Here is a 17,375-nt window from a genome sequence, read left to right as displayed (position 1 = left end):
ACTCACAGGTTCAGGGCTAGGGCAGTTGGGCATGGATGTAGCACCTGCTTGGCACGGCATAGTGTCCCACGGCGGTACATGTAGTCCTCGGAATTGACGATGAACACCATCTTGTGTGTGCCCAAGCGGAACCGGCAGTCCACATCACAAGCGCTCTCCACGCCCATGAGCCGCTTCCAGGAGCTCTTAGCCTCACCGCGCATGGCACGTACCTGCTCACACTGCCAACGCCGGAACTTCTTCAGGTTCCTGCAAGGACAGGGCCTCGGGAGGGAACTTGCGGGCTCCAGAGGCCAGGGAGATGGGGACGGAGGCCCACCCAGAGCCCAGCATGCGTGATATGTCATCATCCTACCCTCAATTTCTGAATGCTTCTCCCAGCAGGGTTAGTGGTTACCCCCTCTGCTCCTTGGGTGGGGACTGCTGTCCTGCGATTGCCCCCTACATCCCCTGCACTCCCCCCACCCCCATGTCATATCTCATTGCACAGCATGCAGGGCAAGCAGCGTACACGGGACCCTGCTCTCACCTCTGCAGGAACACCGGCTTCAGCAGGAAGCCTTCAGTAGATGAGCTGGATGCACCCTCAGACCCCACATACTGCTCCACATAGCGAGCCAGGTGCTAGGCATGGAAGAACACAACCTTGGATAAGGTGGTCTGCATCTTATCCTGGATCCCAAATCAGAAGAGCATGAGAGTTTGTACTCCAACTCCAAAATATAAGGGAACCAGTCATGGCTGATGGCCTGATGTGCAGTGCACACAAAACCCCAGACTGATGCTTCGGGCAAGGATTCTGCTGTGAAAGGACACTACAGCCTGATCATACTTAGATCTGGGACCAGCTTGTCATGCCTCTATGGGGAAGTCTAGGCAGCCACACAGTGTTCTCACTTGGGAGGTACATCTTAGTACAGGAAGGTGGACAGTGCAGAGCATCAGAGTATAAAAGGCTGGAGAGTGGCTCAGAGGTGGAGCATCTACCTAGAATCCCCCAATGAGGGGCTGCGGGGTAGAGCCCCTGCTTAGAACATACTTCCCCCCACCCAAGAAGCATGTCTGGGCATAGAGTGACAACCTAGAATCCCCCTGTGAAGGGTTGGGCAAGTGGCTCAGGGGTAGAGTCTCCTAGGAAGAGGGACCCTTAACTGAAGAATTGCTTCCATCAGATTAGAGTGTGGACATGACTATGTGTGGACATATGAGTGTGGACATGAGTGTGGCCATTTTGATTCCTAATTGATGGAAGGCCCAGCCTACTGTGGGCAGTACCACCCTGCTTATCACAGCAACCATGACTGTCTCCAGACCAACTCCATGAAATGTTTTCTCACCACTTGGGAAGGAAAAGGGCAGGGGGCGTGGTCATCACTTGCCTTTGAATGTCGACTTTATGGGGGAGTGAGTGTGTGTTGGGGGGATTAGTTAAGGAACAGAGGCTGTGGGGAAGGAGGCTTTTGGCTGCAGCAGACAGGTGTCTGTGCAGAGGTGCCCTCAGGTGCCACACCACCTTCAGTAGGATCTGTGTGACAAGTTCCACAGACTGAGGCGATTGACCTCCAAAGGGGGAGGCCTCCTGGAAGTGGTTGTGGAACTCTTTGCCGGAGAAAAATTATTGAGCCGTAGTTCTCATGGCAATCTGTCTGTTTTGTTTTCTCTTATTCTTTTCCGTATTTACATGTTCCTGGTAGCCTAGGCCAAGATCTTAAATGAAAATAATGGGTAAGAAACCATCCCTAGAGATGGGGTCACTAACATGACCTTATCCCCGGGGAAACCAACACTTTACTTTCTAAATCATTTATAAAACTATGATGATAGATAAAAACTTGCCCAACAATAAAATTTCATATGGCTACATGTGTGTCATCAGAGGTAGGTTTTGGTATATGGTAAAGAAAGCCTTAATTAGAAAGAATTAAAGTAGTTTAAATTTATGCGTTGAAGATATATTTAAAAAAAAAAAGTCAGGCATTAGATGTTAAATAATTGACCATATGGGGCTGGAGAGTTAGCTCAGCAGTTAAGAGCACTGACCATAAAGATTTATTAACCTGCTCCTGGAAATATGCTACTAGCTTTGGATAACTGCCCCACTGAATACATCCTTTTAGAATTGTTATATTTTGATGATTTATATTAATAATGATGTTACCTGTTCTGTTTGTGATTACTGAATACATAGTTTCAGAGTTGTAAGGCTTGGATGGATGTTTTTTGTGCTTTACTGTGCCAAATGATTTTTGTTGGTATTTGTGATTGTCTCACTGGATATAGTTTCAGAGAGATGTGATATTTGGTTTTTTAATGTATAAAATCTCCTGCTTGAGAGCTGCAAAATACACTCCGATTCACCACCGAATCCTTACCCACCTAGCTTTGAGGGCCCTCATTCCAGGGACCCCCATACCCAACTGGGACGGCCCGTGGCACTCAGGTCTAGCCTCTGCTCCCTCTCCTATCTCTCTGTACTTAGCCAGTTCAACGGAAGACAGGAAGGTGTGGCCAACAGGGTCCCTGAATTTCCTGTACAGCTATCTACAGCTTGTCTGGCCCAGAGGGAGGATGGAGAAGAGGCTTGGTGTGTGCTGGTTCTGGGCCTCCAGAGCCTTAGGGCCTATCTGCGACCTCATTTGCAAATACGGCACATACAATCAAGGTGAGTCTGTACAAGGTCAGTCCTCCTTTTATATTCTAGTTTGCAGCACTGGGGACAGAACTCAGGGCCCACCCCAAGCCAGGCACGTGTCTACCACCTAGCTTTTGGGACTCAGGGTTTCTCTGTGTAGACCTGGCTGTCCAGGAATTCTCTCTTAGAGATCCACCTGCTTCCTGGGATTAAAGGCATGACAGCTATCCCTAGGCTTTAAAAAAAAAAAAAAACATTCAAGAAAGGACCCCAGTGAGGTTGCTCCTATCCCTTAGCCTCTTGAACAAGGACCCCAGGATTGTGTTACCACATCTAGTAGAAGACACAAGAGAGACACAGAACTATTCAGAAGGCAGAGCCACATAGAAAGGCAGAGGTGGAGTGATGGAACTACAAGCCAAGGACAGCTGGAGCCCTCAGCAATGGCAGAGGTTACAAGTGGCCTTTGAGTACCTCTGAAGGTTAGGACCTCAGCGCCCCTTCCATTTGGATCCCAAGCTTCCTGGATGAGAGGACAGGCTCTGTTTTTAGCAACGTCCTGGTCTATGATTACTTGTGAAGGCCACAGAAAGTTACTGTGAATTCTGACATTCTGAGTAACAGGCATACAGGGACCCTGGAAGTCATCAAGAAGACAGAAGAGAAGGCAAGCAGGCCAGGGTCCCCAGAGACTGCTTCGAGACTTACATGGGTATGCTGTTAGCTATCAGCACAGTTAGGGACGTGACCAGGACTGTGCCGCTGTGATATGTGGTATGAACAAGTATATGCAGGGTCAAGGCTGTAGAGGACAGGAACAGACTCACCTGTACCTCCACAGGGTCCTCAGTCTGTGCCTCTTCTGTGTCCAGGAGCTCTATGGTCATGATCACCTGACCTCTGCGCTGCAGGAACATTACCTGGGGAGATGGCCATGGTCTGAGCTGCCATCAATCACCCCCATACCCTTCAAAGCCCTGGCACTGCCATGCAAGACAGAGGGACCTGGCAGGTTCTACAGCCACTCACTAGTGTATTAACAGTGCCCCTGTCATCCTTCTCAGCCTTCAGTCCTCTCCCAGTGGCCTTGGCCTTCAGCCCTAGGCCACCCTACAATGTCTCACCTTGAAGCAGTTCTCATCTGCCATGCAGCGCTCCGCCTTCCACTGATAGCTAGTCTCCCGTGCTGCACGAACACATCTGGAGGACAGGTTTCCCCCCGCTGCCCCTCGCTGCTGCTCATTCAGGTACAGCTCTACCACCTTCAGACATACGTCGTCACTCACCAGATGGTGTAGCTGGCAAAGAGAGAGAACAAGGCCACAGCTGCCATCCCTGAAGACGCTTATACAGCCCCACACAAGACACAAGTCTGTGACTGGGGGATTAGGGGGAAAATGAAGTGGTACCAGTAACAGTCTTTTTCTTTTTCTTTTTTTTTTTCCTAATAGGCAGACCAAGCCAGACCAGAGCAGACTAAACCAAACTAGACAAGACCAGCACATATGCCTAGGTATAAGAAGTGTACAGAAGAGACAAATGTGCCCTTTGAGAGCACTGACCTCACATAAAACTTCCTTCCGGATGTCTGGAGACAATTCTTTCACCCATTTTTATGAAATGGACACAATGAGCTGGGAAGCCTGAGGTACTGTTGGGCAACCACACACCTCAAGAGTGACTGCACAGACCTTCCCCTCCCATCATCTTTGCATGAAGACATTAAGGAGGACATAGGAAACAGGAATGGGGACCTAAGAGGCCAGGCCCAGAGCTTAGCCTTAAAGCAGACAAGCTAGCCACAGTGCCAGCCCTTGGTGAGGACCTGGCTAGGGGCTACAGTAAGGGCCTGGAGCAGCCACAGAAGGGGCCCGTCCTGCTTACTCAGATTAGTTTGTTCTATCTTTTTAAAGTAGTTTCTATTGTCTGTGACAGGGTAATGACAAGGGTGTGTGTGTCTGTGTGTCTGTGTGTTCACTCAAGGAAGCCAAAGAACAATGGGTATCCTGTTCCATCTGTCTCCTTATTTCCGTGAGATGGAGACTGGGGATGGAGTCCCCTACTGGACCTAGAGTCATCCTTATGTCCAGCAAGCCCCAGACATCCTCCTGTCTTTATCCTCCGTACTGTGGGGTACATGAGTGTGTTGGACAGTTTTATCTCAATTTGACACAGCAAAAGTCATCTAAGAGGAGGGAACACCAATTGAAAAAAAGATGCCTCCATGAGATGCTGTAGGCAAGTCTATAGGACATTTTCTTAATTAGTTATTGATGAGGGAAGGCCCAGCCCATTGTGGGTAGTGCCACCCCTAGATTGGTGGCCCTGGGTTCTGTGAGAGCTGCCAGTGAGCAGCACCCTCAATGGTTCTGCTTCAGCTCCTGCCACCAGGTTCCTGTGCTGCTTGAGTTCCCACCCTCATCGCTTTCAATGATGAACTGTTATATGGAACTCTAAGCTGAAATCAGCCTTTTCCTCATCACCTTGCTTTGGCCAGGGTGTTTCATCGCAGTAATAGTAACCCTCAGACAAGGAGCATGTTGCCATGCCCACCTCCCTACAGGGTGCTGGGGATTTGAATTTAGGTCTCCATGATTGAACACAGCAAACACTCCTATCCAGTGAGCTATCTCCTCAACCTTGAGAGGTTACTTCAGAAGCTTAGCCAAAAGACCTGGTCTGATCCAATCACCTAATGCCAGCAATGAGGATTCTGTCCCAGGGGCTATGGCCTCTACTGCCCCCTCCACCCCCCCCCCACCCCCCCAACCTGGCTGTCCTGACATTGTGTGTGCAGCCCAGAAGCTCTACTTCCCCATCACCCAGCTGTAGCAGCCACTGCTGTGGGCAGGAGCACAAAGGCACAGACTCACTGCTGGATCATACATACAAAGCTGAGGTGCTTAAAGAGAAGTATTGGGGGAGGCCATATCAACTGCTGGCTGTGATACGCTGGGCAGGGTGGGCTGAAGAGCAACATGGTGCAAGTCAGGCTCTCTGGCTCCCCTCAGGGACAGGACATCCAAACATCCCACAGTGGTCACAAGAGGTCAGACCATGAGCCACTGTGGGTGTGACCTCACCGACCACTAGTAGACGCCACTGCCCCATAGCAAGTCAGAGCCCATTGCAGATGTGACCCAGCAGACACAGGGATGAAGAGCAGTCACTGCCAGCATGCAGCTACTTCCACACAGCTTGAAACCTCTATGCAGAGTCAGGGTGAGGAAGGTTTGCTCATCAAAACACCCTGAGTGGCCCCTGGAGGCCTAAGCACTTTCTGTTTATGTACTTTACAACAGGCCCTGGTCTCCATGCCTAGCACCATAAAGGATAGGCAAATAAGTTCTTGGGGCCAGTGTGATGGTTCAGCAGGAGAAGGCACTTGCAGGCAAGCCTGACAGCCTGAGCTGAGAGCTCTGTCCCTGGACCCACACAGGGGAAGCAGAGAGGCCCATCCTGCAGGCATCCTGACTGCACGGCTGTCACGTCTATGCACACATAAATGGATAAATATACATAATAAGAAGGTCATTAAGCCCTGGGACGTAACAGCTTTCTAAAGCACTTCCTGTGACTGACTGGGCTCAGAAGACATTTCCCCAGATGGCGCAGCTTTGGGCCAGGACTCTCATTTTGCATGTTAGAACAGGTGGGGTATAGGGATGGACTTAAGAGATGGCTACAGTGCTAAATGCTATGAACTATGGATGCACTTTAAAGGGTTAATTCTGTTGTGTGAATTTCACCTCACTGAAACAAAAGTATAGACTTGCTGTGTGGACCCTGTGTTGAAAGGACCAGTTTCCAAGGTGACAGGAGAGCTCCCCTGATCCTGCCCTCCCCTGACCAGCCTCACCTGGCGGGCAATGTTCTGCACTAGCTTGTCCATAGTGAAGCCAATGTAGGCATGGATGGTGAACATCTCACGGAGAGTGTCCTCATACTGTGTGGGGTCGATGCTCCCCTCTAGCAGGCTCCGCACCATGTCCAGGAAGGCCGGGTAGTACTCCTCCAGCTCCACTTCACCTGGGGAAGGAGGGTGGTCACTTGAATCTCTTGCTGAAAGCAGCAGCCCGGACTCCCTAAGAAGGACTTGCTAAGGAGGCCCTATCCCTGGTCCACCACCACCCTCCATTAAAGTGGCCTAAAGGGACAGAGGCTAGCCCAGAGCCTCACTCAGCCCAGGCACTCACTAGGCTGCTTGAGTCGCAGCTCCATGGCAGGGTCTGCAGCCTTCTCACGGCGGCCCTCGCACAGCAGCTGCTCCCTCTCCTGCTCTCGTCGATGTTCCAGCAGCTGCTTCTGCGCCTGCCGGTAGATCTTGAGCAGGCGGGCGCACAGCGTCTGGTGCAGCCGCAGGAAGAAGTACCAGTTGTTGTTGGCAAAAAACAGACTGTACACATCGTCCAGGACCTTGGGCGGTTCTGGAGATGCATCTGCAGGGGGCTTCTCATCTGTGGGCCGGCGGCGCTCAGGCTCAGCGCTGTCCCGGTCCCGGTCGCGCTCATCAGCAGAGTCATCGGAGGTGCCGGGGCACTGCTGCGAGAAGAACAGGCTGGGCAGGAAACGGTGAAGCAGCTGGCGGATAGTGCCCTGGTCCTCTTTCTGAATGGCTGGCTGCCGCTTAACATAGTAGCTGATGAGTGCTGCTGCGTCCTCTAGGATCTGTCGGTCCTCATACACGAAGATAAGGTGCGGCTCGCTGGAAGGCGCACTGCGGCCCTCTGAGTGCTGCTCCTGGTGCTGCAAAGGGTGGCAGTCAGCGGGCATGGCCTGCCCATCACCCAAGCCCCACTTCCAGCATAACCTCCAGCCTCCTTAGAAAGGATGAGTGATCTTGGCACACACCGAAGGAATAGGGTTATCTATCCAACCTTTCTCACAGTGTCACAGCTGCCCTGGTAGGGTCCAGCTCCCAGCCAGTCTACAGCTCTCAACTGGGCAAACCAAGGCCCTCTCACTGCAGGTGGATGTTAGCACTAGAGGACTGTAATGAAAGGAGAGACTTCCCACAGACCTGGCTAAGGAGTAAGGTCTCCATAAGGTGAGGCTCAGAGTTCAGAGTGGCCCAGGAGCCTTCAGCCATCTGTCACTCACTCAGTTCCACTACTCCACAGGGCTCTTGGTGCCGCCCCCATTCCATTAAAACAGCTTACCACCTGCCTAGCTCCTTAACCAACAAGAAATGAGGGGTGGGGGAGATTTCCCCCAGGTTCTTAGAGACCTTAGCCCTCAGCCTAGTGTCTGCAGTCATCTCTTGGGTTGAGCTCCTTTCTGCTGTGTACAAGGCCTCTGAGCATGTCCAGGTGAACCTCTTTCCCATACACCACCCCTTAATGTTGATGTGGATAATGGCATTCCCAAACTCAAAGGTGACCACTACTTGATCCTCCCTCAACCCAAGGAGCTGTCTTTGCACTTAGGCCCTCGGTCGATGGCAGCACCAACTCCAGACACTGTCTCTTTAGACAGGGCTGAGTATCTTCTCAGCTCTCATGGTCAGTGCACGGTGAGCTTCTGGGGGTCCCTCAAACACCATCTCTGGCAGGATCCAGTCTGTCAGTTTGTAGATCACACTCCCTAACTGAAGACCAGGAAGCTCAACTCAGTACTTTAGAGACCCATGGCCAGAGTGGGCTCAATGACCTAGCTACTACAGTGCCTCAACACAGCCTGGGACTCCTCTGACCTTCCAAGACCCTTGTTTTGTTCAGGCCACTGTGCTTTGTCAGCTGGGCCATTTGGAAAGAGGAGCCATGGGAGGAACTGCCTGCATCAGGTTGGCTCATGGGGCATTTCTTAGCTCCTGCCTCAAGTTCCTGCCCTGACAGCTCTGAAGATGAACCCGAAGGCGAAATCAACCCTTTCCTCCCCATGTTACCTTTGGTCATGGAGCTTATCACAGCACAAGGGCAAATTAGAATCTGGATACAAGTGTCCAAAGGGCTTACTCCTCCTTGGTAGAGCCAATCCCACTGAGAGGGCTCATGGACAGATGACACAAGAGTAGCTCCCTAACAGGTATTATTGGGAAGCTGCGCAGGCTTCCTGTGCCTGTCCTGAGATCTCATGTTCCCATCTTGCTAGAGCCTAAGCAATGGAGGAGCTAAGGCAGCTCTGGGCTGAAATTTCTAAACTCATGAGCCAACACTAGCTTTCTTCTTTTGAACGGTGTCTCTCACATGCTTGTCATAGGAATGGAGACTGATTTAGTAATATATGGACACCTCAAAACTCTTTTTTTCCCATGTGGTTACCTCAACTTTTAACCTAGGCCTCAAATTAGGCAAGTGTTCTTACCCCACACTACCACTTCTGCCTTCAAAGGTCAGGCCATGGGAACTGCAGAGATGGCTCAGCAGTTAAAGGTGCTTGCTGTTCTGGATTTCCAGTAGCTCACAGACACCTACCTGCATCTCTAGCTCTAAGGGCTAGCACACCTCTGACCTCTGAATGACTTAGGTGCAGCAGAGAAAGCCCAGGAAACGTCTAGCAAGCAGCTCCTTTCATACCTCAGTTTCCCCATCACTAAGGCAAGCATGGTGTGGGTTCAGGTGTGAGGAGATTGGTAGTCCCTGCCCAGCATGCCTCACCTCATCATAGACACTTTCGATCTCATTGAGCAGGCTCTTAGAGCGCAGTGCCTTGGTGTCATTCTGCTTGAAGTTCACAGCCTGGTGGTCCAGGGACTTGAGGTATGCTTTCTCGTACTGCTCACGCCAGATCTTGTTGAAGCCCTGCTGGGCCTCCCGCCACTCCTCCTCCTTGGCCTTCAGCCTGTAGGGAGAGGGGCTCAGTGCCTAACAGCTGGACCCTCCTGTGACCCCTGGAGAAGGGCCCAGCTTCCTCATAGCAATTACACATTTGGTCTACGTGGCAACAAGCAAGCCAGCATGAGGGAGGTTAAGGCAGAAGGATATCCAGTTCTAGCTGGCCTGGGTTACAGTAAGAAAGCCTCATCTCAAAAACAAAACAACAAAAAAAAAGAGCCTGGCATGGTGGTGCAAGAATGTCATCCCAGCACTTGAGGAACTGGAGTCAGAAGGCTCCCTGGGCACATGGTTAAGTCCGATGCCAGTCTGAGCTACATAAGACCCCATCACCAAAATAAACAAAAGAAAACAAAACAAACACCTCCCACAGAGAGGGGGAAGAAAGGGGAAGTGGTCCTACAGAGCCAACATGGCTACTTAAAAAATTTTTGTATTTATTATTTCATGTGCATGTGTATACCACATGCATATGGTGACCCTGTGGTTACAGACAGCTGTGAGCCACCATGTGGGTGCTGGGAATTGGACAGGGTCCTCTGGAAGAGCAGCAGTGCTCCTAAATGCTAGCCAGCTCTCCAGCAGTGGCTGGTTAAAGTCCTCCAGCTCCTCCCAGACACCCAGCAGCCCACACAGCTCTGACACTAACCCCGCTGAGCATCACAGCTCAAACCTGTGGGCTAGCACAGGGCTTCATGGCATGCCAATAGACAGTGGGCTAGGGATCCTTGTGTTTCGGTCATAATCCACACTTTGAATCCCAGGTCTCAACCAGACCTAAGTGGGACACTGAAGCACATGTACTGCCACAGGCGCTGTAAGTCACCAAGAGGTCATGGATAGGTACATGTGTGTAGATTTTATGTAAGCAAAAGGTGAGACTGCTTGTTCATACCCAGAGATGTCCAAGAGCCTGGTTGTTAAGACTCTGTTCAGGACTAGGTCAGCTGGAGGCTGACCTGAAGAGACAGTCAAGTGGCTCCATTGGTCAGGAACCCTGGTAGCTCTCCCGAATCATGGACAGGAGTAGAAGAGGGAGATACCTTTTCAGAACGACAGGCACAGCGGTGGCAGGGTTCCTTTTCAGGCTCTCAATGACCTCTGGGGCCTTGTCTCCATAGATGCGGTGTATGGCACGGCGTTGAATCACCTCTGATGTGCCACCCAGGCAGTCATCCAGGCGGAGCTTCTCCTGGTCCTCAGGAGCCATCCGTGACAACTTCTTCTGCACACTCTCCAGCACTCGGATGGTGGCCAGGTTGGTCTCCAGGACAACATCCAACTGCAGGGAGGAGGCAGGCATGGTCAGAACTGGGAACTGGTGAGTGGTTGGAAGCTGTCAATGGAGCCAGTAAGTGTGGTTGTCTACCAGAGCACACCTGTGTGGAAGGAGCAGTGTTCCAGTAACAGCAGTGACACATACCACCACTGGAGGGCGCTTGATACATACACACAGGTGCTCGCGTGTTCTCCCTCTCTCTCTCTCTCTCTTTCTCTCTCTCCTCTCTCTCAGTCTGATCGCCTGCCACACTGCCACTGAAGTTTAGCAGTGGGTGTCATAGTATTAATGGGAGCAGGAAGACTGTGTCCTAAGACAACCTTGCCTCAAACATAACACAGGGCCTGGTGCTCCAGCCATAGACTGTCCTCATGGGTGGGTGGCAATGTTTAGGAACGGGCCTCCTTTATGTCCCAACCACCATGGGGTACCATAAGCAGGCTTTGCCAAGTATGTCACCTTTGAATTGTACTTCCCAGAGGCTGCTAGACTCTGGTTCATATAAACTGTTTTGTCCATGGGACTTGTCCCAGCAGAAGTTGGAAACACACACACAGAGGAAGCAGGTGGAGGGCATACACTCGTCAGTCATCCTAGCATTTGAAAGGCTAAGGCAGGAGGGTCACAAGCTCCACATTAGCCTGGGACAAAGAGAGACATTTCAAAAAGAAAAGCAAGGGCTGCAGAGCTGGCTCATGGGGTAAGAGCTCTAGCTGTCCTTCCAGAGGACTGGGATTTAACTCCTAGCACCCACATGGTGGCTCATAACTGTTCCTAACTCCAGTTCCAAGGCATCCAATGCCCTTTACTGGCCTCTGTGGACACCAGACAGACATGGAAGCAAACACCCACACACATAAAATGAAAATAAATCTTAAAAACAAAAAGACATGCAGATATAAGCTTGAAGAAGGGGAGTCAGGACGAAATGAAGGTGCTTTATCTGTCTGTCCCCAGGAGGAACACTTGGTTAGGTCTGAAGAACTCAATTATAACTTTAATAAGAAATGAAGCTAACTTAGCCAGGCAATGGTAGTACACATCTTTAATTCCAGCACTTAGGATCAGAATCTTTTGAGTTCGAAGCCAGCCTGGTCTACAGAGTGAATTCCAGAACAGTGAGAACCACACAAAGAAATCCTGTCTTGAGCAAACAAAAACATACAAAAATAAAGCTAACTTAGTTTAAGTTAACTAACCCACTGTCTTTAGCTGAAAGGAAGAGTTAAATGCTGTGCTGCAGCTCAAGAGCTGCAGAGCTGGCAGCCAGGGCGAGCTGCTCTACAGCACTGGCACTCTTTGGTGGCAGAGGAAAGAGACTACAGGACTAGGCTGTACAAGGAAGGCGTGGGCTGGGAGGACAGAGGACAGCAAGATAGGTAGCCAGAAGTGTTTCACCTACTTCAAATCTCTCATCCTCACAGCGATGCAGTTGCTCCTCGTAGGGCGTCTTCTTGGAGCTAACAAAGGTGGAGTCTTCAGACCAGGATGGAAAGGAGACCCATGTATCATTCAGGACCTGGACCAGAGGACAGGGTGTCACTAAGTACACTTGGGGATGGGCAGAACTGAGCAACGATAAAGTTGACCACGTTTCCACTCCATCAGTGTGAGCTGTAAGTACTGCCATCCAACAGGGCATGAAGCTCAGGTGGGCTCTGCTGGCACCCCTCAAGTATCAAATGTCATCAGGAAGTCTGGACCCATGTGTGCCATAGAGGGCTGACCTGTACCCCAAGGGTGCTACCTCCTTGCAAATGGCAGTCCTTCCGCTGCACTTGGGCTGCTGGTAGGTCTTGGGAAGTGCCCGATAGCTGGATCCTATTCGCTTACAAGACGCATAGTCAATTTCTCTGCTTATCCCATCTCCAGACCGGTCACTCATAGGTGGTGCAAAGGACAGCTCTTTCACTCCTAGGAAGGACTTGAACTGTGCAAAGAGTTCTGGAAATTTCCTTCAAAGACAGACAGAAACTTTAAGTGAACACTAAGCCTTTTGAGAATGTTCTAGAGTCATGACAATCGCCTTGCAGATATGGAACTTCAAGGATGGCCTGAATCAGAACTCAGTGTTAGGAGAGAGGAGGTTTCTCTCTCACCAATACCAATCAGGCTTATAGCTATAGACCTTGCCAGCTACATTAGACCACAGCAGCAAAGCACACTGGGAATAACCTCTGTGCGTCTCACTGCTTTGATTTTCTGTCCCCAACTTGAAAAAAGTAAGAGGGGGCTAGAGTGATGGCTCCGTGGTTAAGAGCACTGGTTTCTTTTCCAGAGGACCAGGGTTCAATTCCTAGCAACCACATGTTGGCTCACAACTGTCTGTAACTCCAGTTCCAGGGAATCTGGCACACTCACACAGACATACATGCAGGCAAAATACCAATGCACATGAAATAAAAATTAATTAATCAACTGAAAGAGAAAGACAAGAAAAGAGAACGAAACAAAGAGGGTAGAATGGCACATGTCTTTCAACCCAAAACTCAAGAGGCAGATCTGGATAGATCTTGATAAGTTTTAGGCTAGCCTGGTCTACAGAGCATGTTCCAGCATAGCCAGAGCTATGAGATCCTGTCTCAAAAGAAACAAACACACAATCAAGTGTCCCAATGGCCCTGTGACCAGGCAGTCAGCAACAAGTGTTTATAGCCAATTTGTGCCCAAGCCACGGTCTAGAAATGAGCCTAGTTCTAGGCTAGACATGACCTCCTTTAAGTTATTCAAAACACAGACAGACACCAGCCTTGACCCTAATCCCAAACCCTCAAGCCTTGGACATTAGCCCCTTCTAGTCACTAGCTGTTCCCAGGACTGGGCAGAGCACCCCTGCTCCTCGATATCCCTCAGAAGGCCATAGGCATCACAAAGTTCCCTGGATCCTATGCTGGAGTCCTGTGATAGGCTGGGTCGATCTTTCTTGTACTGTTTCTGGTGACTCCAATGGCTGCTACAGCCTAAGGAGGGTGAAACTAGACTCCAGAGTCAGAAGCCCAGGACTGGCCACTGCCTTGGATTGCCCTTGATGCCACACACTGCAGTCACAGACTGTTTCTGTAAATAAAGCTTTGTTGGCACGCAATCCTGCCTGATTTGCTTGCTTCAATCCATGGCTGCTCTAGAAGACAGAATGGAGACCAGCTGTGGCCACCAGGGCTATCTTTCTGGGTGAAGCTTCCCTCCTTCCCCCACACAGGCCCTTGTGGGTTCATTCTCAGAAGTCAGGATGGAATAGGATGCATGTTAATGGGACACTTTCAGCAACTGACATCCAATGCCACCTCAATTTCTGTTCATTTTTTACATAATACCGTCTGTTTGCATCCCATGTGTGCAAGGAAGGCACATGTAACATGCAAGTCAGCAGACTGTCCACTGCAGGAAAGGATATGTGCAACATAGTATACATACATGTAAAAACGTGAAAGACACAAAAAGAGACAATATCATTAATAGGAATGTGCAGTTCAGCACAGCACACACTCAGGCTGCTTTCTCTTACAGCATCCTGCCAAAAGATGGAGCTATGCATCACCAGTTCCCAAGTATCAACATCTGTAACCTGCAAATTGAGGTGAAATATCTACTCAATAGTTATAGCTCCCACACTGCCATAGAATTAGAGCCACAATCTGAGCCATGGGAAGTCAAGGGCGCTGCCCACACACAGTGTACAGGGTCACTCTGGACCCAGGGAAGGTTGGCTCCTGTCACCTCCTAGCACTAGGGCCATGCTCTCTCCAAGTCATTCTTTTACAAATGTGAGCCCATCAACAATAACTGGGGAACAACTTTAATAAAGAAAACCACAGGTGGGCAAGATGGCTCAGTGGGTAAAGGTGCTTACTGCCAACTTTGATAACCTGAGTTAGCTTCCTGAGACCCACATAATGGGCGAGAACCCACCTGAAGTGGAAATTTCTGGTGTCTTTGGAAACTCAGTTATGTCATATGTTTTGCTGAAGCAGACATGTGAGAGGATGTGTGATGTTTAGAAAGAATATACACATGACCCCACAGCCACTAGTGGGAGACTCTGTCGCTCTCCAGGCGGCTGGCTAGTCTTCTGCTGCTCACCTGGCTTTGAGTTGCTGATTTTGGCGGAGCTTTGTGGTTTCTTCTGGATCAAACTGCCTGCTGTTGCTGATTTGTGAGTGGTGACTGCTGAATAGCCCCAAAGAACTATTTCTAAACAGGTCTGCAACTCCCGTTCCTTATTAACCTTTCTTTTCTACTACCTCTGGTGGGTGGTGGGCTAAAAGGGAGACTGAAGCATTTAAGAACTCTTATTAAAGTAGGTTTTGAATAATCTAAGCCTATACCCATCCAAGAACTTGTTCTCTGGTCTGTACCTGTGTACACATAGAAAATAAACTAATGTTTAAAACAACAAATCACATGAACAAACTTTACAACTCACTTGCCCTGGGTCTGGCTGGAATAGGAGAAAGCCCAGGAGTTAGGAGTCGGGAGCCACTTACCCCAGGAATGGACTGACAAGCTGCAGCAACTCAGACCCGGACACCAGCTCCTGATTGAAGAGCGCAATGCAGCGCAGAAAGTTCTCATATACCTCCTGGCTCTTCAGCACCCTGCGCACCTGTGAGAGTAAAGAGATAGGGACGCTAGAGACACGGTTGCAAAAGATGTGTGCACCAGGCAGAAGCCTCATAAATGTGTCTGTATGGAAGGATATGTGCATGACCCTGAACTGTCTGGGCTGCCTCTGCGGTCTACGCTGCTCTCCCCCACGCACCACAGTGGCCCTGCTTCCGGGGCCCCACACAAGGCATTGGCAGGAAGCAGCTGTGTCCAGATGGAGAGGGCCTTAGAGGGCCTTGCTCACCTTGTCAAAGAAGGAGAATTCCTGCAGTGTGCCGTATTTCCCCACGGCAGCAATGGACAGGTCTTTGGTGCCTCGGAGCTTCATCTTCTTCTGCGGAGAGAAACCCTTGGCTTAATGGTGTCCCCACCACAAGGAGCAAGGATGCATGGAACCCGGGCTCGGCAGGACCCTGTCTTGGGCACCCTAGGTATATCCGGCTGCCCAGCATCAGGGGGCTTGCTGCTTCCTCCTTGGCCTTGTGTGAGGTGGGGCCCCTAACTCAGGACCTGAGGAAAGGCAAAGCCCACAGCAGCACCCTATCAGATCTACAGATCGAACCTGGTGCTGAGGACACTTACAAGGCTGTGGAGAACAAAATCTGGGCTATGGGCATATGCAGTAATGGTCCAAGCTCCACAAGAGCCAGAGAAGACTTGCGGCCTCCGCATGATTTGACAGCTGCTTGGGAAACCACCCCAGGGTCTGTGCGATAAGTTCTGGAGAATTAGAACTCAAGCCTCACAAGGGCTGAGTAGGTGCTTAAAGGGGAAATGGAACTAAGGCGTGGTAAATGCTCCATACATGTGGAACCTAAAGTCCACGCACAAACTGAAAGATAATGACTGGGAAAATGGAACCCAGGACTTTCGGGCATGCTTAGAAGATACTGGGAGAAACAAGAGCATCACGCATTCCACAACTCTGTGAAATAGAACCTTGTGCATGCTCAGTAGACATGGACTAGGAAATGAAAGCCAGGGCCTCACGCATGCTCAGAAGAAATTAACTGGGACTCAGTAAACCAGGCCCTTGTCTGGGGTTGGTTGACACTGAGTAGAGAAAGGCTGTGCAAGCACCGAGGAAACACCCTGGGAGCTATGCTCTGGGGCAACCCGGGTCAGGGGCATGCGCAGTACATGTTAGTGATGATGGGTTGCCTCACGTGCTGAGGCTGAACTTGGGGACTCGAGATAGCACTGTGCCAGTGAGCCGTTTCCCAGTCCTTATCCCGGACTCAGGGACACAGAAACCAGTTACTATCTATCCTGTGGGCCAGAGGATGACTGGGGGGGGGGCGGGGGGGGGTGCAGCGGGCGGGAGCAGCATCAGGAGCATCCTGAGGCAGCCGGGTGTAAAGCTATGTGAAGACACTGTCTCTGGACTTGAGAGGCAGGGGAATGAGTAAGTGTAAAGAACCATGTCGCCGGGCAGTGGTGGCGCACACTTTTAATCTCAGCATGGGGGGGGGGGGGGGGGGGCAAAGGCAGGCGGACTTCTGAGTTCAAAGCCAGCCTGGTCTACAGAGTGAGTTCCAGGACAGCCAGGGCTACACAGAGAAACCCTGTCTCGAAAAAACAAAACAAAAACAAAAACAAAACAAAAAAAAAGTCAATGCCCAAATGAGCCCTGAAGTTGTTCTCTAATCTCTGAGACATGCCACAGTCATACAAACACACACACACACACACACACACACACACACACACATATGAATAAACCAGACTTGGACCTGCATTTGACCCAGGTTCATGGTATGAAGCATACTGCCCCAAGGAGTGAGTTAAAGATGAAAAGGATGACATGGGAGCAGATTCAAGGGCAGCCCAGGACAGTTTGGGTGTCAAGATACCAGTAGTGAATTGTGACTTGAGGTCGACACTGCTGCACATAACTAAATAAACAGAAATGCCAAATCATTTTATTACTGTAGAAAGTCAACTAGAAAACAGAGTGACAGGTCTAGAAATCCACCATCATGGGTGATGAGCAGGACAGGAACTGTTGCCAGCCACCTTCACTCCTCAGCTGTGCAGTAACCAAACCACACAACTGCACATTTCAACTGCAGCCCCACCTACGAAA

The 17,375-nt window shown here is 50.4% G+C and overlaps 1 protein-coding gene across 3 annotated transcripts in view; it reads right to left on the bottom strand.

The window, feature by feature from the left end:
• Positions 1-17,375, bottom strand: part of Sin3b (transcriptional regulator, SIN3B (yeast)) — a 34,934-nt gene that overhangs the window by 1,107 nt on the left and 16,452 nt on the right. For 2 of the 3 annotated variants that reach the window (NM_009188.4, XM_006530789.2), the window contains exons 7-18: positions 15,534-15,623; positions 15,169-15,287; positions 12,432-12,639; positions 12,087-12,203; positions 10,449-10,687; positions 9,229-9,412; positions 6,829-7,378; positions 6,492-6,661; positions 3,757-3,930; positions 3,460-3,552; positions 530-624; positions 45-249 (exon numbers count right to left, since the gene is read on the bottom strand). In NM_009188.4, coding sequence (NP_033214.2) covers positions 45-249; positions 530-624; positions 3,460-3,552; positions 3,757-3,930; positions 6,492-6,661; positions 6,829-7,378; positions 9,229-9,412; positions 10,449-10,687; positions 12,087-12,203; positions 12,432-12,639; positions 15,169-15,287; positions 15,534-15,623 — 2,244 coding nt within the window. Of the gene's footprint in view, positions 1-44; positions 250-529; positions 625-3,459; positions 3,553-3,756; positions 3,931-6,491; positions 6,662-6,828; positions 7,379-9,228; positions 9,413-10,448; positions 10,688-12,086; positions 12,204-12,431; positions 12,640-15,168; positions 15,288-15,533; positions 15,624-17,182; positions 17,368-17,375 lie in introns of those variants that run through there. The other variant, NM_001113248.2, reaches the window with a different exon arrangement.

This window comes from Mus musculus, chromosome 8 (assembly GCF_000001635.26).
Source record: "Mus musculus strain C57BL/6J chromosome 8, GRCm38.p6 C57BL/6J".
NCBI lineage: Eukaryota > Metazoa > Chordata > Mammalia > Rodentia > Muridae > Mus > Mus musculus.
Note: the sequence above shows the minus strand (reverse complement) of the source record. Positions and strands in the feature narration are given on the sequence as shown.